This window comes from Prosopis cineraria, unplaced genomic scaffold (genome assembly GCF_029017545.1).
Source record: "Prosopis cineraria cultivar Desert tree isolate PC_DT_omini unplaced genomic scaffold, ASM2901754v1 PC13, whole genome shotgun sequence".
Lineage (NCBI taxonomy): Eukaryota > Viridiplantae > Streptophyta > Magnoliopsida > Fabales > Fabaceae > Prosopis > Prosopis cineraria.
The window spans coordinates 10,129,376-10,157,341 of NW_026555344.1; the positions used below are offsets into that span (position 1 = coordinate 10,129,376).

Below are 27,966 nucleotides of genomic sequence, written 5' to 3' on the forward strand. Positions count from 1 at the left end.
AAAAGAATTACAATTTAAATTTAAATATCTTATTTATGATTGAAATTTTTAAATTTACAACTATTTAAATCAATGTGTAATCCAACTTTTAGAAAATTTTATTATAAATCAACTGTGTTATTAATTCTTTTTTTAATACTTAACAATCATTTTGCCCACTTGACTGATTAAAAAAAAAAAAAACTAGCAGAGTCTACCCAAGTATTGAAATGATCAGTGGATGAATGTATATTCAAAATTCAAGCCAGAAGGGTATCAAGTGTTATTTTCGCAGAGTTCAGGGAAAGTGAGGGCAATTTACCCAAAGATTAGCTTTAAGACACAACCATAGAGCCGGGGTTGGGGGGAGGAGTGGGGCATTACAGGAAAACCAGTAATTGAGGGTAAACAAAATTCAATATTTTATACAAAGAGATGAAATTTTTTCAGCGTAATTAATTCCAATGCTCAGGATCAATTGGGGATTTTCCCAAGACATATGCAATGCATGCTTGATACTTCTTTGAAGTACACCTCTTAAGCATTCTCCAAACTTTTCAGTACAGATACTGCAAATGCAAGGCAATGTGGATAGCAATCACAGCCTCTCTGTATATTCTTCAATGATTCAGCCTCACCCTGTGGCAGATTCCACAAGCACAATTACTATGAATACTAACAATATATAAAAGAATCTAAACATCATCACAAGGGTTCCTCTTCATTTAATAGCATATGGCCTATTGTAAATCTTCAAATCAGATAGAGAATATAGCCTCAACAATCAACATCACAAGATCCATAAACTGAATCTACTAGTTAAGAAGTGCCCAATAATGTTTTAAAAATCGAACTGAATGTTAAACTGAATAGATTAGTGGGTCTCTATTTTTAAGATCTAACCTGTTAGAAAGATGATTGATCGGATGACATAATAATTAAATAAAAAATAATTTTAAGTGTATTCACAATATTATAAAGGGTTAAAGTGTATTTTTACTTCTGTAATTTTTCTCGAGATGCAATTTTATCCTTGTATAATAAATGAGGCAATTTTATCCTTAAATTATTCTTTTGAAGAGCAAAAAAAACTTTCTATAAAATGCTTAGCGCTCCTCAAAAAAATAATTTATGGGTAAAATTATCCAACTTATTAGTACAGAGGTAAAATCACTCATTGAGAACAAATTCAAAAGTAATAATGTACCTTAACCTTTATTATAAATCATAATCTTATAACTTATCAAATATAGATAAATTTTAATTAAACTAAATATAATAAATTAAAAAGTATCTACATTTATACATACACATATAGCTGTCAACAACTTCCTAAAACAATAGTCCCAAATCATATTATATACATGTAAAAGTTCAAAAAATTTTAATAGAGTCTAATGTTTTAATTTTTCCAGTTCTTTTTTTAAAAAAAATTAACCTTTTTTTATATTAGTTTTAGACCCATCCAATTTTTTAAAAATCATTCCAATTTCTCACTCAACTCTAGTTTAGCCCAACTCAACCATGAAAATGGTTTTTTAGTCCAAATTGAGTCTATGGTGGATGGTCCAACATGCCCAACCATCTAATCCATTCTAAAAGCAAAGATGCCAGCAGAACGCACAAGAAGTCCAAATTCTAGTTTTGATCTTGCATATGGAGACTAGTATAGATGCTGAATCCTGATTGCAAAAGAGGTCCAAATTCCAATATCCGAGGGTTCATATTATCTTTACACTACTACATGTGGCAACTGGCAAGTGACAAAATACAATTTGGCAGGAAAAAAAGGGGAAATGTGGAAGCATCGAATAAGAAATTACTCCCTCCAACCTATTTTAGAAACTAATTTTGTTTCTAGATATAAAAGTATCAGGATATTTTTAAGTAATTAAAAAATGTTGTCCCACTCTTGAAAAAAACGAAAAGCTATTAACTGTATGTTTTATTGCCTACTGTCATGATATTAATCGTGACATTAAAAGCAAAACTGGGAAATTGATGTGGTTTTATGTGCTTTCAACTAAATAATAAATTTTTATTGATATACCAGATTTCAGATTTGGTTAAAAAAATCTCATATATAGGGACAGAGGGAGTAGGCATGAAAGTCAATTGAGCAAGAAGAGGACTGCAGGAGTCCAAACTTTCAGCCTTAAATCATCTAAAGCACTATGTGAATCTGTGATGAGCTATGTTCAGTGCTCACTGTTTTCGGCGTCTTCCGGGTCCACGTGTACAAAGAAACTGGCGGCAACAATAAGATAGCATAGAACAAGCATCAAGCCTTTGAAATAATTAGAGGTCCCTTCCTGCAAGGGTGACAGAAATTTGAGGATATTTGTCACGAAACATCAATGAAAGTAGAGAGAAGTAAAACATAACACACTAAAATGATTAACGCCTCAGAATTTAAAAAAGCAATTACTAGTCAAAATGCAATTTCAGAATCCAAGAGATAGCTTACCAATGTTACTGATGACAGCAGACTCTTTAACAAATATCATATTTAAATTAATGCTTTTAGAATAATTGCTTTCAACCATCAATTTTTTTATTGAGCCAGATAAAGACACACACATACACATGTTCAGACTTCACAATCCAAGTTAGATAAAATAATTAAGGCTTCTGATTTTGCAAGCTAGCTTTTCCAAATTCCAAGAAATCATCCATGTGAAGAGTTTTGACAAATGGAAGTTCAACTCCAAAAGAAACCAATAAAGATTAGTCCAATTGATAAGAATTTGACTCATAACCTAATAGGTCATGGGATCAAATCTCACTATCAATGTAAAGATCTTGTAAGTACTTACTCCTTTGTAAGCACTTTTTGACTCTAGAGACATGCCCATCCCCTAGTGAGCCCTTGGAACCTAGCTCACTTAACTTTTGATAATAAAAAAGAAGTATAACTCCAAAAGAAGTGCTTTATGAAGGCTACCAAAATTTGATTGATTTATTTATACATTTTTTACATGTGGATGGAAAAAAAAATTCAAGACAAAGTTACTTTGATGAGTTATTATTAGACCATGATGATGGCTGAATTATTAAAAATTGTTATTACATCTCTCTGGTCCACAGGAGTCTCTTCTGTTCCTCCCTTTCTTCTCTCATCTCTAGAAAAACTTGATTCTATTTCTCCTTTCACTCTACATCAATAAGTTACTTGTGGGCCTGATAAAATGCCTAAGAAGAGTGATAGTTTCCAGCTAGAATGGCTTCAGAGGGACTGGAAAACATTAACAACCAGCATTAGGTGATAGCATTTCAAGGGACAAATAAAAAACTACGTACCTGCAACATAAATGCAACAACAAGCACAGTGATAAAAAGTGTAGCAGTCTCAAAGAGTTGAAAATTCAAGTCCATTGGTTTTCCCATGCACCACCCAACTACCACACAAAAGGGGATCTGCAATTATCAACACCACAGAGATCATCAATCTTGTTCGAAAAATTGAAAAAGTCGACCATATTCTTTCCAAGAAAAAGTGAAGTTCGTTTTTTTTTCCTTTGCAAAATTTAATCTCATAATACAATAACAGTGTAACATCATACCACAAACATAGATATCTGAGTAGATGATCCAATAGCAACTCCAAGGGTAATATCCTGCAGCAAAATTGAAACTATAAATAAATTGAACAGCATCTATAAATTAAAAAGTGGGCATTGGAAGAAACTCACAAGCTTGTCCTTCATGGCAAACATGATAGCACTAGCATGCTCTGCAGCATTTCCTACAATTGGAAGCAATATGACACTAATGAAAGCCACTGGCATATTCCATGACTCAGATGCCCCCTGCAAGAGAGCAAAGCATAACACATCTATGAACAAGCCCAGGACACAATGGCCAAAGACAATGATCAGTGCTCTAAGCTATCAACAATGACAGTGATGCAGCGCATTACAAACAGTCTATACCTATTAAAAATTATCAGTAATCACAAAGCAACTAAATTTAACTTTATGAAAGGTAAACAGTTAGCTGTAGACCACACTAAACTTTAACAGCAGAAGGTTCATCCTACCTACAACTAATGAATTCATGCTATAATCAAAGTAGCAAATACTATGGAACAAACAACAATAGAACACGTTGAATAATCCTCATAGGTTTTTTAAGGAAAATAAAACAGCTCAAACTGATTCTGTGGGAAATCAGATCTAAGAGTCAAAATGCTACCATTCATCTACATGTAACGATAAAGAGAAAATACAATCATCCCAAACACTTCGATGCTAAAGATCAAAGACTTGCACTATCACAACTTTCTAAGAAGCTAGACCATTTATGGCAGCAGCCATAAAGGAACAATGATGATAGTTTTATGACAAAGTTTCCTCCATTTTGTGCTGTGAGAGGTAGACACAACCTTGCTAGAAAGTGAAAATAGTATTGAGGAAAAAATGTCAATATTAAAAAAGAAAATAATTACATACACCAGAACTCAACATTACATGGCATAGAGATTGAGGACCTAAATAATCGAAGCATAATGATTAAGTATCTAAGGTAAATATACCTGTATGGCATCCACAAGGTATCCAGATAAAATAGAAATCCATGCTGTCAAAATAGCAAGCCAGCCTATCGCCTCCCATTTAGTTAATTCACATTCTTCTTCCTCATCAGGATTTTCATTACTATCTCCTTCCTACATTTTAAACAAGTACATTTGCATGAAGTCTTTTACGACTTAAATACTTAGCATCTTTGTTGCCTATCAAACAAAATCTTCACAACAAATAATGAGCAATTTCCAGGTGTAGGAAAGAGGGTGGGAAAAAAACATGTTCCCACTGACAACTCCAACAATATAAACCCATATGCTTTCATCATACATGCATTTCAAAGAACTTAATGATAATGTCTTGAGAGATCCTACTATCTTATAGAATAAAATTTAATCAAAACCTACATCTCACTCACTGCCTTCTTAGTCACTTCTTTTATTTTCCTCCTTTACTTCTTTAGTTTTTAATTTAGTATTCTCCTCTCACCTTGTCACCTTCTCATGGAAGATGGCAACATGCTTAATTAATTTCTATATTTAAATCAAGCAACCAAATAAAACATAAATCCCTCTCTTTTATTCAGGTGTGTCTTGAAAGTAGCACCTGATAAAGATAAATATATCTATCATTCTCTAACCCTATCTAATAATTTGGGTCCCTTGCTAGAAAAATGGCAACTATATTTATAATATTTGTTGAAATGAAAAAAGGAAACTGAACAAAAAAACATGGGCTGTCTTTTTTAAACAAAATAATCTTACATTGTAAAGCTTGACAAGAAGCCAAAAGAACAATTTTATGTCAATAAGAACCAACCTCTTCAACTGAACTATAATTATTGTGATGACTTCTTAGTTGAAAGAAAAGGAAGCCAGCATATGCTATTAGCATTATACAGCTACTAAATCTGGACAGAGAAACCTCTGACTTGCCGAAGTGAACCTCTGAGTGAGTAAAGTGAAGCACCGCAGGAAACAGTATTCCCATCACAGCCATCAATAGCAACCCAGAATTCACAACAGCAGATGCCTGTTGCAAAGGTCAAGTACAATGTGAACTATGGAACGTCAAGAGGAAGAGAACGGCAAAAAAAGGATTTGAAACCGTAAGCATGTCATGACGTCTACCTTGCTGAAAACCTGAACCTTTTGGTAGTGGACAATCCCACCAGTAAAGAATGCACATCCCAGAACAAGAAGCATATTTGACAAGATTGAACCCAGTAAAGATTGTTGTACAACCCTGATCATCCCATTTTTCAAAGCATAAATTGATATGATCATTTCAGTTGCATTGCCAAATGTGGCATTCAGCAAACCCCCAACTGCATACACCACCAAATTTCAAATCAATTGACTTATTGTCAACCAAGTAATCATTTTCAAAGACTCTAAAGAATAGGCACTATTGGCAGCACATTGAATTCTTGATTTCAATACAGTTCATGATGTCTTAGTAAGAACTAAACACAAGTCCATCCAAAACTAGCTCCTATTTATTTTGTCATATATCTGCAAAAATTAGACTATATTTTGTCATATATAGTCTACTCATTTTGCCATACATATTATCCATATATTTGCAAAATTAACTAACAACTAACTATACCTGTTGGTCCTGTAAAAAATGCAAGTTGCCTGCACCAAAAAGATTAATAAATAGGACAGTTAATACTAGTTTGTAATAAAGGTGATGAAGAAATCTAAGTAAACATCAGATTCAATTAAACAGGTCAGTACTTACTCAGTAGCGTAACCCAGACGTTCTGCTAAAGGAGTGATTCCTACTAAGGCGCAGAAGAAAACCCATCCCTAACACATGAAGTAACCATCAAGAAATGAAATAGGAGATAATCAAGCTACAAATAACTATTCGGACATCCTTATACTGATCCCATACCCACCCAGGCGAGGAAGAAGAAGAAGCGAGATTGAGATGGTTAGTAGGTTTTTCAATGCAGATTTCATTCATATTTCAATCAATCTTCCTAACTTCATCACAATTTTGCTTAATAGTACCAAATGCCAACAAGGATGATTGAGAAGTGAATCCATACATGCTTTCCAGTTAGATAATGTAGCAATATGGCCAAGGGACCGAAAGGTAGCAACATGTTGATCTTCGCTTTAATTAAAACAATGTATATGCTCCTGATAGGTCTTATCTCTATTGGCTTGAAGATGGATGAGGTGGCCAATTTCACGGAAGAAAGCACACGAGTTGTCTCAGATTGAAAAGCATAGACTTTCACGGGATTTGTTGAGGAGCTTAAAGGGACCTCCTCATCAAAATCAGGGTCTATCTTCTCTACAGAACCCATCTGCATGCAAAGGCAGTTAACTTGTTAGAATTTCAGCAAATACGTAACAAGAATGATGTTGAATATTTTCTGACACAATCCCATCAGCGAGAAAGCTATATAATTGGGAATATAAACAGCATCCCGGAAAAACAATTTCATAGAAAAAAAAACGCACATGCAGTACATGATTTAGTCTTTCTGAACTTTTGATGGGTTATTAGTTAGGCAGCATAACAGGAGTCTTCAACTTTCCATCTTCACATATTTGCAACCCCATATTACAAACTCGGGAAATCTCAAAAGAATTAAAGCTGCAGTTGATTACGATATGATATGCGTACAGAAAAAGGGGGCCTACTCATAAGGGTATGTATAAAGCATTAAAACCAAGTAAATCAAGACAAAATGCTCAAGACGAAGCGCTATATGAAACAGCACGAGAAGCGAGTCACTGAAATCACAAACTACATCAGTAAACAAGAGTACTAGAGAAAGAGACGGAGACGGGGTTACGTGCGAAAATATACCGGATTTGAAGAGAGAAAATCTTCAGGACGGATCCAACTCTGATGGGAAATACGAGACAAGGAAAGAAATTAGAAGAGGCAAATCCAGTGTGCCCACACAATAGGTCTCTGTCCGCTCTGCTTGCCTTATCTCTCTCATGCCCTATCAGTTAGAGAAGTTGGTGTGAGGATCGTGCCTGCAAGAGAGAGAGTTATACTGAGAGGAGAACGGAAGGGAAGTAGAAGATGGCGGTGAGGCGCTGACATAAGAGAGTACACTTGTACGGCACCCACTTCGTGATATGTCACCTGGGAAGCTTCTTGGAAGCATCGCATCGCCAATCAGAATCTGTTTATATTTACTTAAATTTAATATAGCAAGACTTTAATATTTTTAAATTCCTCCAGCAATTTCTGTGACAAGACAGACACTTGAATGTCGAAAAGTATGAGAACGTGTTATGTTTAGTCCTTAGTGCTAAATCAGTGGGTTGTCATGAAGTTGAAATATTTGACATCAGATAGCCAAGATGACCGGCGACCGGGAGAGATCTTTGCTTGCTTCTTTAATTAGCGGGGGGAAAAAAACTGATTAAAAATTAAATCTACCAAACTACAGGAACTGTCAAAAACACATTTAAATTACATATAAAATGTATTTTTATCAAATTTAACAAATAACTAAATCTCTTAAATATACTTTTGTTAAATATAAATTAAAAACCAAACACATTACGTTTCATATTTTCTGTTGGGATTAAAAAAAAATTATACTCATGTATCCCCTACCTTGTAAGTAAGGAATTTTTTATAAGTTTATTTTATTTTTAAATTTAAAAGGTATCATAATATTTTTAATAATTAAATAATTTTATCGTTGTCTTGAAAAAAAAAGATATTAATTGTGTACTTTACTTACCACTACCACCATGATATTAATTAACATTATTAAAGGTAAAATTAAAAAATTATTGTGATTTGATGTGATTTTAATTAAATAATAAATTTTCATTGATATGTGTAATTCATTTAAGTCATTAATATTATTTAAAAATAAAATAAACTTTTAATTTTTCCTTATTTAAAGGAAAAAGTTTTAAATTTATTTTGTATTCTCTTTTTATAGTTAATGAATTTAAATAGGTATAATATTGAATAAATGTGATTAATACATATCAAGTGTCTTATATTAAAAATAAAAAAAATTTTAAAATACATCCTATAATATATATCAAAGAAAATAACTCATAAAGTAGTAAATTCAAATCTCGCTATAAATATGATGATTTATTATTTTTGTTATTATTTACAGGTGTCCTTTTATTGAAATCAATCTTGTTCAGGACACAATCAGGCATTAAATGTGAGACACTTCTTTTTGAGAATTCAAACCATGATTTATTACATTATGAAAAATTAATTTCTTTCATTAAACTCAACCTCATTGATAATATGAAAACTTTGTATTGAAAATCTATAAATATCTCGATAATCACTTCAAAAACAAACCTTAGATTCCGGAGCTTTCGAAGCTCAATATACTTAAATTTTTACAGAAAAAAAGAAAAGGAATTCCCCAATCCCCAAAAAAGGGGGAAAATAAATAAAATAAAAATCAACAGAATAAAAAATATCCATGAAAAATAGGATTGAAATTATGGAGGTAGAAGTTAAATATCTTAACATGACAAAATGAACGGAGCAATAAGATTTTTTGTGACTTATCTAGCTTTTTATGTTTTGCCAATAATTTTTTAACTTTCTTGGTGGGAATGCATAAAAATAAACTTGTCCTCAAGTACGTATCAAACCAATATCCCTTCAATCTGGTTAATAAATTTTGTAAATATCAAAAAGGTTTAAATCTAAGTTTAGGTAATACAGTTATATATTGTTGTTTTGTGGACGCGATTACCCATGAAAGGTCTCTTTCATTTCATGTATGACTTGGTAACTCGGCCGGTAGGCACAATATAAGTGGGAGAATTAAAAGAGAAACAAGAAGCAGACAATTTATTTTTATTGGTACATACAAGCAAACAAAATTGAATAGCCATTGGCATTTACTTACAATGCATGCACCCCGTATAGCATGGTTCATGCATTCACTTCACAAGTCTTTGCATCCTCACCTAATGAGATAATTACCTCCTTCATTTAAAAATATAAAATATTTTTTTAAAAAAATTAAATATTTAAAAATATAAAACATTTTTAATCTGTCAATATCATAGTCTTTTTTTTTAAGTATCTCTATTGATAATAAATTTATATTTATTATAGGGTGTTTAATAGTAATAAATATAAAAAGATAAGGTTAGTTTGAAATTAAGTAATTACTTTATTGAGGGGTAAAATTTAATTAAAAATGTCTTATATTTTTAAATGGAAAGAATAGAAAATAAGAATTTCTCCTTTTAGTTATTCTAAGGGTGGTTCAACGAAATGATAGGAAAGCAAAATTCTGATAATAATTTGGTTGTAAGACAATGAAGCAAGTGATTTCTTTTTTATCGAATACAGACTTTTTTATTGAAAATAATCAAATTTAATGTATATATAATTAAGTATTATATATAAAAACTTTTTTTTAACTGAGATTCAAATTTTGAATTGTCATTTTATGAGATATTAGCTTTAACTAATAAAAAATTGACTAATATATGCTTATTAAAGTTCTTTTTATTTGTTTTCATTTAAAAAAAAGATTTTTTTTTCTAATTCATCTTTAAAAATATCCAAACTTTGCCAATAAACTATAGCTTAAATATAGTGGCATGATCTCTACGCTGATGTGTGTGTTGTATGCAGTGCGTACATAGGGAAGGGTTTAATACGATACAAAAAAATATCAAACCTTTTATTTTACTTATTACCCAAACTTCCTATATTATTAATTGTAAAATTTTTATTAATATATTTTTAAAAATCATTAGATTTTTTTTAATGAAAAAGGGACAGAAAATTATTTGATTTTTTTTTTTAAGCAGTGTAGGTTTTCTTCTTCTTCTCCTCCTCCTCCTCCTTTTATGAAAGATCAAAGTGAGTTTCTTTTTTTTCCTTTTGCTTTTGAAAATGTATCAAGTTAAGGAAAATGCAGGGAAATTGAACCCTTTTGCAAAGCATTTAACAAATTGAACCCTTCTGAAGAACAAGTCAGAATGTTGAAGCGCGTGGTTAACGTGGCGGCAAAAGTCACTGGTGGAACGACGGGCTTTCGACTTCACTTGGAGGATTTCACGCAAAAGATGCGACATGTCCACGTCACAATTTCAAAATCTTGTACAAAACTGCATAATTTATGGTCAAATTTGACAAATTTTTGGGAAAGAGTTTCAAAACTCAAATTCTGATTATTCAAGTCTCTATACAAAGTTTGCAATGAGTTTTAACTAATTAATAAGGACATCAAACCAACATCCCAAACTCCAATATCATATAGACGGTATTAAAATTTAATTCGGATTGGTCTGAATCAATCCCCTAGTCTTAGGACTTGTATTTTCAAATAACTCACCACCCTACCCTTATATGCAAGTTAAGACTTTTTTACAATAATGATCGGGTTTGTTTGGAAAAGATCTTTTGGTCCAAATGCCCATTTAAATTGAAGTTTTTTTTATAAAAAAAAAGAGCTTTGGGCTTTTGGTTTAAAAAAAATGACAATAAAATCTCTTCCAATCATATAAATAATAATATAATCTCTCAAAATATTATAGTTTTATTGAAATTCCTAAGGATTTCTATGTTAATAATTTTATACTGAAAAGATCATTTTAACTTTATTGACAAATTGTAATTTTTTGTTCAATTTTATAATTCTTTAAATAAAAATTATCATTCTTTAAATAAAAATTGTGATTGAGGTTAGTTATTTTAAAATTTGTTTTTCAATACCAAAAGTTACACTTGATAAGTTATCGATTTTTTGTTCAAATTTTGCGATTCACAAAATAAAATCGTTATTTGTTAAGCAAAAGTTGATTGAGAGTTGTTATTTTAACGCAGAAATTACAATTAATAAGTTGTAATTTTTTATTTAAGTCTTATGATTTACAAAATAAAAGTTGTTATTACATGGGCAAAAGTTATAATTAGAGCTTATTATTTACAATCAGGATAAAATAATCTTTTCACTTTAAAATTTATTGATATAAAAATTTTTAAAAACTTTAATAAAATTATGACATTTCGAATAACCAAACTATCATTTATATAATTCAGGAGAATTTTATTGTCATTTTTCCTTTGGCTTTTGTCTTATAAATCTCATGGACACAATTAATCATGTAATAATTAATATTATCAATTTTTTAAAATTTCATAATTTAATATTTTGTTATTTAGCTAGTATTTTTAAAAAATTATAATTTATTAATTAATTTATCTCTTTGAGAGGTTAATAATTTTTTTTGCTTATTATTAATTTATTTTATGCCTTTATAATTTACAAGATATTTATTATAAAATTTATATTTTTTTCATTATATATCTAAACTTGCTTTTGAATTATATTATCCAAACAAATTTTAAGTTTTTTTTTAATTTATTAAACTAATTTTTTAAGGAAAAAAAATACCCTATCACAAATCATGATTGACTTTTACCTTCCGTCCCTCCTAACTTCAATTTACAAATCTCAATTTATTTTAACTTTAGATTTGTATTCGTAGCCTCTAAAACCAACCAAAGTCAATATTTCGCGAGCTCACTTGCATTGTCAGCAAGATGCTTAATGGCTCTCATTTATAAAATATTAATTTTGCCCGTCATTTAGCCGCCCATCTCGCCAGAAGTGAACTTACCATTATTCTTTTCCTAACAATAATGATCTCAGCTTTTTTTTTTTTTTTAATTAGTGAAACAAGCACTAGCATCTTGAACTTAAAATTATAAGTAGGATTGAACTCGTGACTTTTTGTTCATAAAGAAGCTTAGATCCATTGAATTACTAGACCATTGACAATGATATCAGCCCTTGCATAGCAACGAATCCCGATTTTAGTGATGCAAGCATGTGCCAAATCTATTATTATTCATACTTTCCGTTGAGTACTTCCAAACATTGTTCTTAGAGCTGGGCAATGACTTCCCATCCCACTTTATTGAATAATGCATCATTCATGGTTTCCAAGTTAATTTACAATATAGCATGTTCTGAGCCATGGTGAGTGTGTTCGCAAGCCGTTGGCCACAGCAAAGGTACACTTAACCGTGGCAAAACAATGTAGTGTCCCTAAAATAATTGTTCTATGTTTTCACATATTTTCAATACTCTAATTTCTAAAAATAAAAATATTACATTTTTCCTTCACATATTTTTTGGATTCCAATCTTCCGAGTTGACCTTAACCTTTATTAAATGACTCTAAGCCATGGTTGACCTTTAGGTTAAGAGTTATTAGTTAGTTGGGTCAAATGTAGTTAATAACAAAGTCATTATAGACTAATTCAAATGTTCATGCTTGAATTGTCTTTTAGAATCAACTAAAATGTGCTTGAGATGTGATCCACGCGTGATTCGAGATTGATTCAAGCTTAAATGATTTCAACTCTTAGAAACTTTTAAATTTAACTCAAAGAACTTAAAGTCCAAACAAGTCAAATCAAACTTGTTTTAAAAGAGTGTTAAGTGTGTTTTATCTTATAGGGTGCATATTCTTCAATTCATGCTTGAATATGTACCTACCCACGAGTGTTTCAGCTTATAGAAAAGGTTGGTGCTTCTAATGTTCAAAATTACGCTAAATCCATTATAACCTCACGCTTGAATTAAACTGAAGTAAACCAGACTTTTGCTGCAAAATGCCAATCCTCACGCGTTTTGCATTCTGACAAGAACATTAAATGCTTTGCAAAAATTATGGCTTTTCTACTTTCTTTCTCTTCATATAATCTCTTATAGCTATATTTTAGCTCCTAAACATTTCGGACAGTTTCAACACTCTCAAACTATAAATAGGACTTTATTTAATTAGGTGTGTAACATATTCATTGAGCATTAAATGTTGATGCATACCTACTTTTTGTTAACTTCGTAAAAATATCTCTTAAATGCTTGTAAGTTTTTTTTGTTATTACATTTACTCTTTTAAAAAGAGTTATTGGCATGAAAAGCTTTATTTATTTTTTGATTTAAAATATTTGAAAAAAAAATTTTTAAATGATTGTCATAGCTTACTGGTGTAGTTTTTATGAGTTATATTATAGTGGTAGCACCCAATACAGCTTGTAATTTAGTAGAAAATTTTAAAAGTGATCTCAAGGACTAGACGTAAATTAAGTAATTGGGTTAAATCAAAATAAATTTCTTATGTCAGGCTTTTTCTATCATTAAACTCTCAATTTGTCAAAAACTTTTGTAGTAAATTGATTTTAAAGTGTACTTCATCTTTCTAAATTGGAAAAAGTTTGTGAAAATTTTTTAACACTCAATTCACCCTTTGGAGTGACAACCTTACCCAACACCATTCACCTCCATCAACTATGCTTGACCACATCACTCCTAATAATTTAATAATTATAAAAATAATAATAAATCCTCATTGGGTGCTAGTGATAGGAACACCATGTGAAAGAGGATGTGAATTCATTTTAGTATTTTGAAGTAGGGCTATACAAAAGATTGACCTGATATAATTTCAGCCTAATCTAAAGTCTAGTCTTTTTTATAAAAAGAATTGAATTAAACAATCCATGATTTGGTCTTAGTATAACCCAAAGCCGAACAAGACTAAATTAATCCAGTAGGATTAGAAAACTGGTTCCAATCTTGTCCAGCATCTCACTTTGTTTTTTTTTCTTTTTTTATCTATAAGAGGTGGCAATTTATTTAAACATAATAAACTCAATTAACAAAATAAAATTAATTACAGTCATAAAATTCATCACAACAACAACAATTATAAATCGACAACAATAAAAAGTATTTCAGTTACAATGCTAATAATTTAAATTAAACTACCTTCAACAACATTAAACAATATTAATATGTCTAAAATTCATTGCACCAAATTAACAATAAATTCACCAATAAAAGGAGAAGATTGAGATTGGTTAATACTAAAATTTTGCTAAATATTCATGATTTCACAAGTATAAAATACAAAAAAATATTAATTATTATTATAAATTAACTTATTGTAATAATAGTTAATAAATTAATTATAATTATATTAAATAAATTTATAGGATGAACCGGACCAACTAGTCCAGATACTCAGTCTCTTGTCCGATCTAATTCGAAGAAAGAGTCTAATATTTTTGGTCTTTTTAATTTTAAAAGATTAATTTTTATCCAAACCAAACGGGACCAAACTTATCTCAGGTTGGACGAGACCAAACTAAATTGAAGAATTTTAACATAGCCCTATTCTGAAGGAGGAGGAGGAGGTTGGCTTCTCTCCTTTAAGCCTTCCCTCCACTCCTCCTTCTTTGCATCACACGACAAGATCTAAATAGTCCAAATTTAATCGACCAATCTAATTTTAAAGCTTTTTTATTTTTTATATATTTATTAAAATAAAAATTCATAAAAATTATTAAAAAATTTAAGAATTCTGCTAGATCACCAATCAACCAATTCAAATTTAATGTAAATGATGCAATTTTAAAACTAAATTAAAATGGCCAAATTAAATATATACCATTCAAATTGATCACAAACAAAATTATTAAAAAAATTTATAATTATTATAGATTTTTATTTTTAATAAATATAAAATAAAAAATTTAAATATAAACGTCTAAATCTTGGCATGTAGTGCAAAGAACGGCAAGAGATGCAGAGCAGGGGTAATGGAGGATCAAAGGAGCCAAGCCAACCTAAGTAAGGGAGGAGGGGGGAAGGTGGGGGAGAGAGAGAGAAGGGAAAGATCAGAAGGGTCAAATAACATTTTAGTATATTCACTAAAAATCTTATTTCTATTCTAGTCCCCAAAAACCTTATAGCTATTTGTGTATTTGGTGGGATTTTAAAACAATTAAAATGCTAACAAAGGACTTCAAACTGATTTTTCCAAAAATGGGAACATTTTGTTGAACCTATAGATAATTTATAGAAAAGCATTGCTTACGTGCTTAATCTTATATACTTAATACACTTTTATTCAATTAAATTAAAACAAATAAATTTTAATATATTAATAATATTGATAACTGTAATTTGTTAAAAATAAATAATACATGAAAGATATAAATATCTTGCTTTAATTTGAAACAAGCAATATATGAGAAATATATGATTGGCAAAGTAATTGGATCAATGAATATTGAATATGCATCTCACACCTCTCTACACTTCCATTCAATCGAATAATGGCATGTGGGAGACGACTACATTTTCAGGAACAACCAGATTTGGCAATTACTGTCAAGTGAATATAATCACTGAGCAGGGCCATAATCAGACCTTACCAACAGAATATTTGGTAACATAATAAAAAGCGAGGAACCAGATTTCAATTTTGGTATCTTTGCCATCCATTAAGATAAAAAGCGAGCCAAAAATGAGAATGAGGAACAAATTCGATGCCATGATGTGCTTCTAAAAGGAGAATCTCTTGCTGAAAAAGGTTACTCAAAAGACACTTAACTTTAACTAACAGTGGTCCATACCATTGGCAATAATAAATATGATTCATATCTCATAAGAGCAAAGGTTCAAATCTCATAATCAATAAGGAAATATTGCTAACAGATAAATTGTTAAACATTTCTACAAGTGCGCTCTGAGCCATGAGGCCTGTTTTGACCCTAATAAACCTATAAAATTTATTAACCAAAGCATTAAAAAACAGAAAAGGTCCAAGTGAGATGTTAAAAATACTTTGTTGGTGCTTTGCATCACCGTTGCAGCAATCTATCACCACCAAAGAAACTCTTTGCAAGTTAAGAATCAACTTTAATTAGTGACCTTTAAAGCATGACATTAATTGAATACTGTAAAAAAAACTTAAATGTTCAAAAAAGCATGCACTCCAAAGAATTTCTGTAATGCAATGAACCCAATGGGATAACAATCGGAAGTTGGTAAGTATCCTTCACACTCACCATTATACAGACCATCACATTAGTTACGAAGCTCCTCAAAACTGCAGATAGCCACCTGAAAATGCCACACTAATCCCTCTCCCTCCCATTCTTGCCTAGTTATATTATACTTCCTCATTTTTATTTGTAGAAGAAAAAAATTGTATTATATAATTTAAGAAAATCAATTAACTATATAAATTGTGTTTGAAAACAAAAAATAGATTAAAATACCTTTCATTAATTGTTTCTTGTGATTGTGGATAATGAGGATAATGAACTTATGAAAGGTAATTCAAGCAATTTATAACAAATGTCAATTGAAAATTATGATTTTGCTTATATAAAAAAAAAAAAAAACTAAAGGTAACAGTTCTCCTTAAGTAGTTTATAGCAGCTTAATTTGTCCCTTCTTTGACTATATGTATCAATCGTCTCACTAGGTTTAAGGACAAAACCAAGTGATAATCACATTATGAAATATGCACAATCACATTTCCGTACACAGTGAATGCAAGTAAGAGACTGACAGTCGTGTGTTATAGGTTATGGTGAAAGCAAACTATCGACCAATTACGGCCCCAAAAGATTCATATTTGGTCCTGTTCAAAACCCACCCATCTATAATCCATAGTCAACAACAGATAAAGATGTTATTTTCTAACCTGTAATTGAACACATAGAACTAAAAGAATGCGGTGATATTTGAGCGATTCAATACAGATTTTTTCTCTTGCCAGGTGAAAATCAACAACAAAAATTTGAGTTGATTAGAATCAGAGGGACGCGCTCCATTTCCCAATTTTTTTCCGAACAAATCGAGTCCGAACACATCTAATGGGGAAAAATTACATGAAGTGATATATCATTAGGTGGAAGAACAAGAGCAAAATATTGGAGGGGAAAAGAGTAAAGAGGAACCAGAAAAAACGGAGGACTAGGAAGGCGGAGGTAGAAGTTGATAAAGATTCTGATGAACTTGGTTCTGGTGTCCTGTTCCCTGAGCTATAAATGGGTGCATCAACAAGCGCGAAGCCGTCCACCTCCGCGAGGGATCTCTCTGTAAACAGCGCGATATAAAATCCCGGAACTCCATCGACGCCGTCGGCGGCGCCTCCGGTGGTTGAGACATACAAATTGCGCACATCAAGCTTGCCCAATCTCCTTGCCTTCCCACCGGGAATGGGAATTTTCCCATGTAGAATTCTAATATACTCACTCCAAGGCTCCATATATCTCCCGCATACGCATCATATTGCCCATCATTGATGTCTGTATTGATTCTCTCAGGGCTCATATAAGCGATTGTACCCACCGATGAATTACACGGATCCATAGTTTGTGCCAGAATTCGACCCACACCGAAATCAGCAATCTTGACCTGCTTCTGCGAATTGATTAACAGGTTCGAGGGCTTGATATCTCTATGGACGATATGGCGGCGGTGGAGGTAGGCCAGGCCACGGAGGATCTGGCGTGCTACGTCCGCCAGGTATTGTTCATTGGGGATGCGTTTCCCTTCCAAGGAGCCACAGTCCATGAACTCGAGAAGTACCTGGATTTCGCCGCTATGATCGTACATGTCATGGCACTTGACAACGTTCTGGTCATTCACGTCTCGGAGGATCTGAATTTCTCGATGGATCTGACGGCGCACGGATTCCTCGTGGGTACCGTATATAACCTTAAGCGCGTAAAAACGACCAGTGAGTCGGTGACGGACCTTATACACGGTGCCTCCGCTGCCGCTACCAATCCGATTGAGGCGCTCGAGCTCAACGAATGGCACCTGCTGCTGAGATTGACATGACCCCGAAACCAATTGGTGACTACTCGACCTTCCCGTGCTGGACGGCGGCAGAGGAAGCGGCATCGCTAAAGATGAGTCCCGCTGCGGCAACGGCAAGCTCAGATGCTTCCGTCGGCGCGGCTTCTCCTGATTGGCCGTTCCGGTGCCCTGCGACAGCTGAGTCGGTCTCATGACAGGCTCGGCGGTGAACAGTATCAGATTCCGATTATTGGTTTCATCAAAAAAGGGAAAAAAAAATCGAAAACAGTGCTTTCAAATGATCACATGTGGAGAGGCATCAGAATCATGCGGCTCATGATTTGAGTTGGGGAAAGAGGAAACGGGAGACAGAGGAACAGGAGGAGGCGAATGAGATGTGAGGAATTGTGGGGAATTTGGATTTTAACGTCACGCTCTGCGAGGTTTCGTGAGGAGCGTGGCCAATGGGGTTGAAGGTGCACCCTCTCTCACTCCACATTGTCTTGGTGGGAGCTGCGTGTCATTTCCTCAGCATCGGCCATCCCGGCCCCAACTTTGATTTTTTTTTTCTTTTTTTTTTTTTTACAATTGATTTACTGCCCCACCCTCTCCTTCAATCTAGATCCTTCCCATCCCATCCCTTCCCTTTACCACATATTTTATTCGGGAAAAAAACACACACACACATTTTGCTACTTATAGTATTACTGTAGTTTATTGTTTGTGTCGATATTTTTTCCAATGTTCCATATCTTTCTAATTTTTTTCGTCTACAAAATTAATCATTGTACTTTTAAGCATAGTCATAGAGATAATGATGTAGCACAAATAATAGCATTAAATTATTTGATATGTAACAAATAACATTAATAGGGATGGAGACAGACCCAGAATAATGAACACGATGAGAAAATTTTCAAATAAGATGAAACATAGGGGCCAAAATCAATTTTATCAATTTTATAAAGAAAATTTTTATAATTTTCAAATGTAGGTAAAAATTTCGCATACCCCTATAGATTTGTCCTTAAATGAGGATGCTAACATGTTTAAACTCATATTTAAACACAATGAGTGGGCGTTTGAATTAACAAGAGATAAAAAAAGGCCATTGCTTTCTAACGAAGACATTTTTGACGGTAGCATTTGGTGACGTTGAAAAGTAATTTCCAGTCATTCTGGGTCAACTTTAATTTAACATCATTTGCCGCATCATCGTTCCTATTAGGATATTTAAAAATAAATAAAATAATAATAGAAAAAACTCTAAGGATGTAGAAGATTGAAAAAAAAAAAAAAATTCAAGGGCAAATGGCAAAACATGATAAAAACTATATTGACCAATAGTCGTGGTTCTCCTATTTTATTTTATTTTATTTGTTATCATTACTATTAATCATAAGGCATCTTTTAAAAGTGCTATTTGATCTAAAATATAAAATATTAAATATTTTTATAATTTTTTTTATCCATATCCTACTTCATTCATTACATTTCTTGAAAAAATATGTGCATTAGCATTTATGTTGTCACTGTTATGATACTTATATATATAATATTTAAAGAAGCTATAATTCACAAAAATATAAGTTTTAAAAGATTAAAGTTCCACCTAACTTCTTTTTAAAATTATAAAATAATTATCAATACATTATATTATATTATGATTTAGAAGAAGTATATTAAAAGTTTCAATCTATCAAAAATCGAGCTAATTATTAAATCAGTTAAATAGTTCAAGTATTAATATTTAAAATTGTAATTGAATTACAGTAAAACTGATCATAAATAAATTATTTTATTCAAACCATGGGACACTAATCTAAAAATTTATTGATTTGAATTGACGGAATGCTTGGGAAAGCTCATGGGTTTTGCCTTTAAATAATTTTTTAACCAGAGAAATTGCAAATTCAGAGCTGGCGCGTGATTCCAAAACAGGCAGGTAGTCCAAAAGTGTACAAGAATGTACGTTTAATTTTCTTTGACTTTATCAGCTCAAATGTTTTCTATCCTTTTTTCTTTTTTCTTTTTTGTTTTTTCTTTTCTTTTCTTTTTTTTTTGGCTAACACATGATTTCTTTTCTTCATCGTCTTTGGGTCTGGCTCGATCCATCAAATTCCCTTGGGCCTATTAATAATCCAAATATTTCTCATGTAACCTTGCACCATGGCTTGGAGGACATTGTTTAAATAAATTGAGGAAAATTTTATTAGACTAACTTGTTTTTTTAGTTGCACAAGATATCCTCACGGTCAATAACAGTGTGACTAATTTCTTGAATAATCTGAATATCATTTAAGGAGTTGTTCTTTTAAAGTAATATTTTTTTCCTACATACCTTCAGAAATTAAATTCTAAAATGATATTTTAAGAGCTTAGATTGCTATCATTCATACTATATACACTTAGTTTGATTGACTTGTTTTGACTTACCAATAGAATTTTTTTTTTTGTGAAACCCGACCAAAGTTAAGATCTACCAAAAGGAAAAAGGTGAGGTGGATTGTCAACGTATGAAAATCAAAATACGGAGGTTTAGACTTCTTGTGGAAAAGCCATTACTAGTATCATACCATTATCATGTTATGATACTTTCATGCTACTTTACAGCAGTCATTATCCATGAAAATTAGTACCTCCTTCCATCTAAGATTGAGGACATTCAAGCTCGTGCCGTCCACCAATATACCAGTACTATCTTCATTTGAATTTATAAAAATACTTTTAAATAAAATCATACATATTGATAAAATTTATTAAATACACTTTATAATCTTATCTTTTCAAAACATAAACATAAACATTTAAAAATATCCTTCATCTATTATTCCATTTGTAAAAAAATATTAAAGAGAGAAAATATAAAAAGAGTAATATTAAAAAAATATAATTAATGAAACATTATTTTTGTCAAAATATATTACATTTTAAAACACCAAATCTCTTCTAAAAATATTTTAAAATTTGGATAAAAGTAATACTCTCTCCATTCAAAAATTTAAAGTATTTTTAACCGAATCTCATCTCAAATAAAGTAATTACTTTCTTTAAACTAATTCTAACTTTTCATATTTATTCCTATTTAATATGGTATATCATCCTAGAATAAATATAAAATGATTTATTTAATAGAGGAACTTTTCAAAGGAAATAAAAGTAATTATTACATCTTGAAAAATTAAAAATGCATTATATTTTATAATATCTAACTCCTTAAAAAATACCTTACATTTTTTAATAGAGTAAATAATAAGTAAAGTCTCACACCCACACATATAAGAAGATGAATTACAAATATGGGATTGGTTCTAAACTCTTTCCAATAGGCGTGCCGTCTAGTTTTCTTTTATACATGAAAAATATAAAATCAAAACGGCTAAGAGTTGTCTTGGAACTAAAAGCATTTGTTCTACACTAAGCACATGGTTGATAAAAAAAAAAAAATTCTACAACTTAATTAGAAGTTTTGAATTCAAGTCCTAAAGCATTAATATCTTGGGGAAGAGTTTGCTATCCGGAAGGGTTTCACTAGTGCTCAATCCAGATTGGATTGAGCCCCTTTAAGCTGCTCGAATCCGGTAAGCTTCTTATGCGGGGGTGCAGTATGTGGGGCAAAACAAACATTTGTTTCACTTGAGTTTTAAAAGCGTGGGGTTCAAGAGTTTTTGTTCTCTTTCTTTTTCTTTTTTGAAAGTATGCCAATTAAAGATTTTATAAGAAGATTAACACCAAATCAATTTTTTTTTAAAAAAAATTGAATGCTAAAATAGAAGAAAATAAATATTCAATTTGACAACTTAAATTATAATGGATTTTTAATTTAATATTATTTTTTTATTAGTTACTTGGTTATCATTTTCCCTTTTCCCTGCTTTTATTTTATCTTTTCTTTTCCGGGTTAAATGTGAGGTAAAAGCTTTGAAAGCCAGACAGTTTAGTTTAGCTACATGACACGTCCTCACCTTCTACTTCCCCAATCTTGTTCAGAGGCATAATTTCCAAGGCTCACATCATTCCAATGGACAATTCGAAATCTACAGAGAACTCAAATCCTTGACAAAACAAACCACTCCTCTCCCTCCCTCCCTCTCCCTCCCTAGCTGTGGGAAAGAACCACTACCAACATCTCTGAAACACCAAGAACACGAGAAAATTTGATGGCCAGACCCACCAGCATCTGGTTGCATTATGTCGCCTTTTTCTTGTTTTATAGCACAATCTTTTACTGCAACGCACAGACGCAGCCACCGCAAGGTACCCAAAAAACTCATTTCATTTTCTGCATCTCTTCTTTGTTGCTTTTCTGGGAGAGAAACCAATGATTCTTTCTTTCATGATTATTCTTTGGTCATCAGAACCAAATTACATGAGGTTCGTGCTCAACGCCAGCGAAATGCCCTCTGAAGATAGTTACGATTATATCATTGTCGGCGGCGGAACCGCCGGTTGCCCGTTGGCGGCGACATTGTCTCCTATGTTTCGAGTTCTCGTGCTTGAACGTGGAGGTGTTGGCTATGGCAAACTCAACTTGATGACTCAAGAAGGGTTCTTGACCACCCTCATGGAGAATCCCCACACTTATGATTCACCTGTACAATCTTTCACTTCTGGAGATGGCGTCTCGAATGCTCGGGGACGAGTTCTTGGCGGAAGCAGCGCCATCAACGCCGGCTTCTACAGCCGTGCTGACGAAGATTTCTTCAGAAGATCAGGTCTAGCTTGGGACCTCAAGCTCGTGAATGAATCATACGAATGGGTTGAGAACCAAATCGTGTTCAAACCAGTGATCAAGACTTGGCAATCTGCGGTTCGTGATGGGTTGATCGAATCAGGGGTTGGCCCCTATAATGGATTCAGTTTAGATCACAAAATCGGAACCAAAATCGGTGGCTCAACGTTTGATCCCACCGGAAAAAGACACAGTGCGGCGGACCTGTTAACTCATGCCAGAGCACGCAATATCAGAGTAGCTATATATGCGAACGTAGAGAGAATCCTTCTTGCTTCAGAAACTTCAACTTCGAAACAATCCGCAATTGGGGTTGTGTATCGTGATCAAATTGGAATTTACCATCACGCAATATTACGCGAACATGGAGAAGTAATTCTCAGTGCAGGCGCCATTGGAACACCTCAGCTTCTTCTTCTGAGTGGAATCGGTCCAAGGCCTTATCTATCTTCTTGGGGCATTCCAGTATCTCATCATCTTCCTTATGTTGGACAGTTTCTCTACGATAATCCACGAAACAGTATCAGCATCGTGCCTTCAATCCCACTCGAGCATTCTCTCATACAGGTTGTGGGCATTACAGATTCAGGAGCATATATCGAAGCAGCTTCGAACGTGATTCCATTTACATCCCCCCATCGTTCTGCTTTTATCAGAACACCATCGTTGCCGCTTTACCTCACGGTGGCGACCCTCATTGCGAAGACCACAGGTCCGGTGTCAAGTGGATTTCTGAGACTGGCTTCGACAGACGTGAGGGTGAACCCCATAGTTAGATTCAATTACTTCAACAAGGCGATCGACGTTGAACGGTGTGTGAACGGGACGAGGAAGATTGGGCAGATTCTGAGAACCAGAGCGTTCGATGGTTTCAAATTCGGGAACTGGTTATGGGGATCAGAGTTCAGATTCGTGGGGCCGGCGATGCCTGTGAACCAGATGAACTACGGGGAGATGGCGGGTTTCTGTCGCCGGACGGTGAACACCATATGGCATTATCACGGCGGTTGTGTGGTGGGGAGGGTGGTGGACCCTACACTTAGGGTCATCGGCGTTGCTTCGCTTCGTGTTGTGGATGGTTCCGTCTTCAGTGTATCGCCAGGCACAAATCCTCAAGCCACCATCATGATGCTTGGAAGGTACATTCGCGTTGTGAAATATATTTTTATACAGAACAAATAAATAAATTATCAATATAATATATTAAATGGAATTAAAATTTAAATAACTGTCCATTCAATTTTTATTGTTTTTTTATTTTGGGATTGCATATGTGTTTTTTTAATAAAAAAAACGGCATTCATATATTTACCCAGGCTGAGCTTCTCGAATTGATTGGAATGTATTGTTTTAATGTCTATTCGTTTGATGGAGATCAAACAAATCAATGATAATTAATTAAATCAACATGTTTTTTAAAATTTTATATAAGAAATAATTTTTATTAATTTTCTTACTCATTTTTCATCGGCTTTGATTGATTTTTAATTAAACCAGTTTTTTTTAAGGAGAAAACATTTCAAAGTAAAATTCAATTTGTGAATTTACTAGTTGAATGGACCTGAATAGAGTTCGAATATGTTAAAATTTTGAAGCATGATATGAAAATGACATGGCTGTGTTTCAATTGGTGCTAGATACATGGGGAGGAAGGTGATCAAAGAAAGAGCGAGAATACCCAAAAGCAAATAAATGTTGCTAATTGACTTGCTCTAAGAGTCAAGTTATTTTGTTGGCACATTCCATTGTAGGATATAGAAGAACGTCCATTGATTTAGACAACGTTGTTCTTTTCAATGTGGTTGTTGTTTCCATACCCTTTGATTCAAAATATTTTCAACACATGATGTATTGTACATAAAAATAGAATACTGAGAGAAACGTGAAGATGGTTCAATGTATCATTTCTTTTGCATGTTCAGATTGCTTCTTACTGCATACAGCGAAAACATAGATATATGTTGAAGCTATAAATTAGGCTTTTCTTTGGTCTTCATATACTGTTAATGGGTTTTTTTTTTTTCAATTGTATAAAACTCTGCCTACACACCACACCTCCTACTATATGAGCATCCATTGTCCAGTATCACTAAAGATTTCTGACCAATAGAAGCTGATTAATATTGGCAACAGATTAGTCCATCACCTACAAGATCATTGGTTTAAATTTCAAAATCAATCTCACAATCTATGTGAGAATTTTGTTAATAGACAATATGTAAGTGTCTGTATAAGTACTTTTTAAATATGAAAACATGTTTTAATTTTGATAAACTCCTAAAATCCAGCTCATTTAAACTTTTGTTTCTAAAAATTCTTGTGTGAATAATGAAAAGAGAAAGGAAGAAAAAATTAACTTTGGTTCAAGCTCCTAAAGCAAAGAATTGGTAAATAATGTTGATCCTTTGAATTAATTATTAATATTTTTATTTTTTAAAAAATAAATGACTTTAAATTTGAAACTCACCTTATGAGAGAGCTTTTAGAGGAGAAAAAAATATTAGACTTAAATTTCGTCTAGAATTTTAAATTATTATTATTATTAATTAGTTTTTTATAATTTTTATATATATTATTTTAGATATGTATATTGATTATTGCTCAGTTGAAATTCACTTTGAGAGAGAGAGTTTTAAAAGAAAATTAAAAAAAATAGATTAAAGTTGAATTCCTTTCATTTTATTAGTAAATCACACTGTCATTCCTCGTAGCTAATAGATAAGTTGGAGTTGAGTAATGAGTTGTATTATTTATGGTCTATGAATAATTTGGTTTCTTATAAATTTTATTTTATATATATTAATTATTTATATAATCAAATGACATTGAAATGTTGGAGGGATTAAAAATGAAAATTAAATAACTAAAGTCAAAAGTAAAATTAGAATTAGAATTAAAAAAAATCTGAAAAGGAAATTAAAGAAAAATCCAAAATTAAAAGAACAAATATTTAAAAAAAAAACAGGGGCTGTGTCATTGCCTTTCATATTATATGTGAATATATGATTAATTTATAGAGAAAATGATAGAAAAATATCTCAAAATATATAAATGACAATCAGGTACCATAATGATTGTTTCTTAATCCATGGAAACTTTCTAACATTTTTTAATAAAATGGCATTTTTTCATGTTTTAAAATTTATTTGTAAAGTCGGACAATTAAAAATTAATTATTACTTTATTTTGGAAAATGATTAGTTTTGTTGGGGAAATGACTAGAACAAATAGCAAATTACAAGTTATTTTTTGTAAATATTTTTATCAGTGAAGTTTAACAGTTAAAATCAGTTAATACTTTCTTTTGAAAAATGATTAGTTTTTTTGAAAAAATGACTAGAATGAAATAGCAAATTACAAATTCTTTTGAGTAGATATTTTTATCAATAAAGTCCAGCAACTAAAAAATAGTTACTACTTTCTTATGGGAAATGAGAAGTTTTTTTTTTAAAGAAACGACTAGAACGAAATAAAAAATTACAAGTTACTTGCAAATATTTTTATCACTAAAGTCCAACAACTAAAAATCAATTACTATTTTCTTTTGAAAAATGATTAATTTTCTTAAAAAAATAACTAGAACGAAATAAAAAAGTGACAAGTTGTTCTTTATAAAATTTTTATTAGTGAAATCCAACCATTAAAAATTAGTTACTATTTTTATTTTTTTTAGAAATGATTGGTTTTTTAGGAAAAATTACTAGAATGGAATATCAAATTATTTTAAAAATTTTAAAATTTTATTGTCAGGTAACACAAGGCCTGATATGCCCAAGCCCAACCAAGCATTGGGTCATCCTAGGTAAAGTAATGCCTGACCTACAAAAGATATACAATGGGCTCCACTTTGTTTTGACTTTTGTTGCAAAGAAGCAAAGCAGCCATTCTCATAAGGCGCTGAAGACAACGTGCATTCAATCTCATTGAAAGCTCACTTCTTGTGATGGACTTATGCAGGGTGCGTATGACAAATGGAGAAGAGGCTTTACAAGAAAATTGGAATACTTTCCTAATAGAATCACTGAAATTGGAAGGGTAGGACAAGTGTGGGCATCAAGTGTTTGAGACGATTGGCAAGGATTTTAGTTACAAGTTTTAAGTCACAGTGCACAAACTAGTAGGTCTGGAATTTCTTGATGGCGGTGGTCTTGGCAACTTTTGGGATTAAGGAAATGAACGTATTATTGAGACCAAGTTCCATAGCTTCTCCATTAAAAATGTTACTAACCATATAAAATATAGAGAGTCTCCGACAATATCCTATTGATTCTGGAAAAAAAAAATGCATGTAGACCATTGAGCCCAAGGGCTTTTAAAGGCTTCATTTTGAATAGAGCCTTTTTAACTTCTTCAAGAGCGATGTCAGCATTTAAAATGTCAAAGGAGCAAATAGAGATGGTTGGAAACATACCTGGGTGCAAGTATGGGCAGTTTGCAACTGGAGGAGTTGAGTTTAGATTGATAAAGTATTTTTGTGCCAACGGTTTCACGTCCTTCCTCATTAACTGAGAAGATTTTGCTTCATGATCAGCGAATTTAGGGTTTGGTGTGGTAATAGGAGATGCTATGATCACCAAGATTGATCCAAGCACTCCTGAATTTCTAGATCCAAAGTAATTCTTGCTGACATGTTTTTTTTCACATACCAAAGACTCTCTTCTTTATTACATTTGAACATTTTTGGTTCAAATTTTTTTTATTTTTTTTATTTTGAAGGGAGAGGAGGGAGGGGAGGGGAGTTGCTCCTTTCTCTTTTTTTTGTCAACAAAAGGAAGAAAAGGAAACCTCTTGTTTGGTTAAAAAATTGGAGGAGACTCCCACTCCTCCCCTTTAATTTGGTTTTTTTTAGGGGAGAGGAGTAAGAAAATAATTAAGACTAATTTAATCACTTATTATTTTAAAAATCCTAAATTACTCTTGATATTAAAAAATTATACATTATCTCTCTCTCTCCCTCTCTTATAAAAAAATAAATTTTATCACCTTACAAAAATTGATATATAATTTTTTAATTTCTAAAATTTTAAAAAAAATTCATTAGACACACTTATAAAGTATAATATTAATGTATTTGTTCTGCAATTTTTTTATTAATATAAGTTCATATTCTTAAAATAAAAAAT

General features: G+C 32.1%; 3 protein-coding genes across 6 annotated transcripts; 1 reads left to right on the forward strand and 2 right to left on the reverse strand.

Moving 5' to 3' along the window:
* Nucleotides 1-202: 202 nt before the first annotated feature.
* Nucleotides 203-7,567, reverse strand: LOC129291254 (vacuolar cation/proton exchanger 3-like). Of its 3 annotated transcripts, XM_054928522.1 has the most exons (12): nucleotides 7,335-7,564; nucleotides 6,562-6,825; nucleotides 6,249-6,316; nucleotides 6,114-6,142; nucleotides 5,633-5,829; nucleotides 5,322-5,534; nucleotides 4,514-4,645; nucleotides 3,672-3,788; nucleotides 3,543-3,596; nucleotides 3,280-3,396; nucleotides 2,189-2,291; nucleotides 203-618 (listed from the first exon to the last, which is right to left on the reverse strand). In XM_054928522.1, exons 2-12 carry the CDS (start codon nucleotides 6,823-6,825, stop codon nucleotides 614-616), a joined length of 1,299 nt encoding a protein of 432 aa, XP_054784497.1. In that variant the 5' UTR covers nucleotides 7,335-7,564; the 3' UTR covers nucleotides 203-613. The 3 variants fall into 3 exon arrangements, with proteins under 3 accessions (XP_054784497.1, XP_054784496.1, XP_054784499.1); XM_054928521.1 differs by lacking the exon at nucleotides 203-618 and having other exon boundaries at nucleotides 1,528-2,291; nucleotides 7,335-7,565; XM_054928524.1 differs by lacking the exons at nucleotides 203-618; nucleotides 2,189-2,291 and adding an exon at nucleotides 2,301-3,214 and having other exon boundaries at nucleotides 7,335-7,567.
* Nucleotides 7,568-16,969: 9,402 nt separating this feature from the next.
* LOC129290451 (mitogen-activated protein kinase kinase 4-like) lies at nucleotides 16,970-18,542 on the reverse strand. Its single transcript, XM_054927223.1, has one exon. It carries the CDS (start codon nucleotides 18,322-18,324, stop codon nucleotides 17,281-17,283), a length of 1,044 nt encoding a protein of 347 aa, XP_054783198.1. The 5' UTR covers nucleotides 18,325-18,542; the 3' UTR covers nucleotides 16,970-17,280.
* A 3,094-nt stretch (nucleotides 18,543-21,636) lies between these two features.
* LOC129291371 ((R)-mandelonitrile lyase-like) lies at nucleotides 21,637-24,730 on the forward strand. Of its 2 annotated transcripts, XM_054928674.1 has the most exons (4): nucleotides 21,637-21,692; nucleotides 22,102-22,368; nucleotides 22,470-23,982; nucleotides 24,481-24,730. In XM_054928674.1, exons 2-4 carry the CDS (start codon nucleotides 22,272-22,274, stop codon nucleotides 24,533-24,535), a joined length of 1,665 nt encoding a protein of 554 aa, XP_054784649.1. In that variant the 5' UTR covers nucleotides 21,637-21,692; nucleotides 22,102-22,271; the 3' UTR covers nucleotides 24,536-24,730. The 2 variants fall into 2 exon arrangements, with proteins under 2 accessions (XP_054784649.1, XP_054784650.1); XM_054928675.1 differs by lacking the exon at nucleotides 21,637-21,692 and having other exon boundaries at nucleotides 22,085-22,368.
* Nucleotides 24,731-27,966: the final 3,236 nt, after the last annotated feature.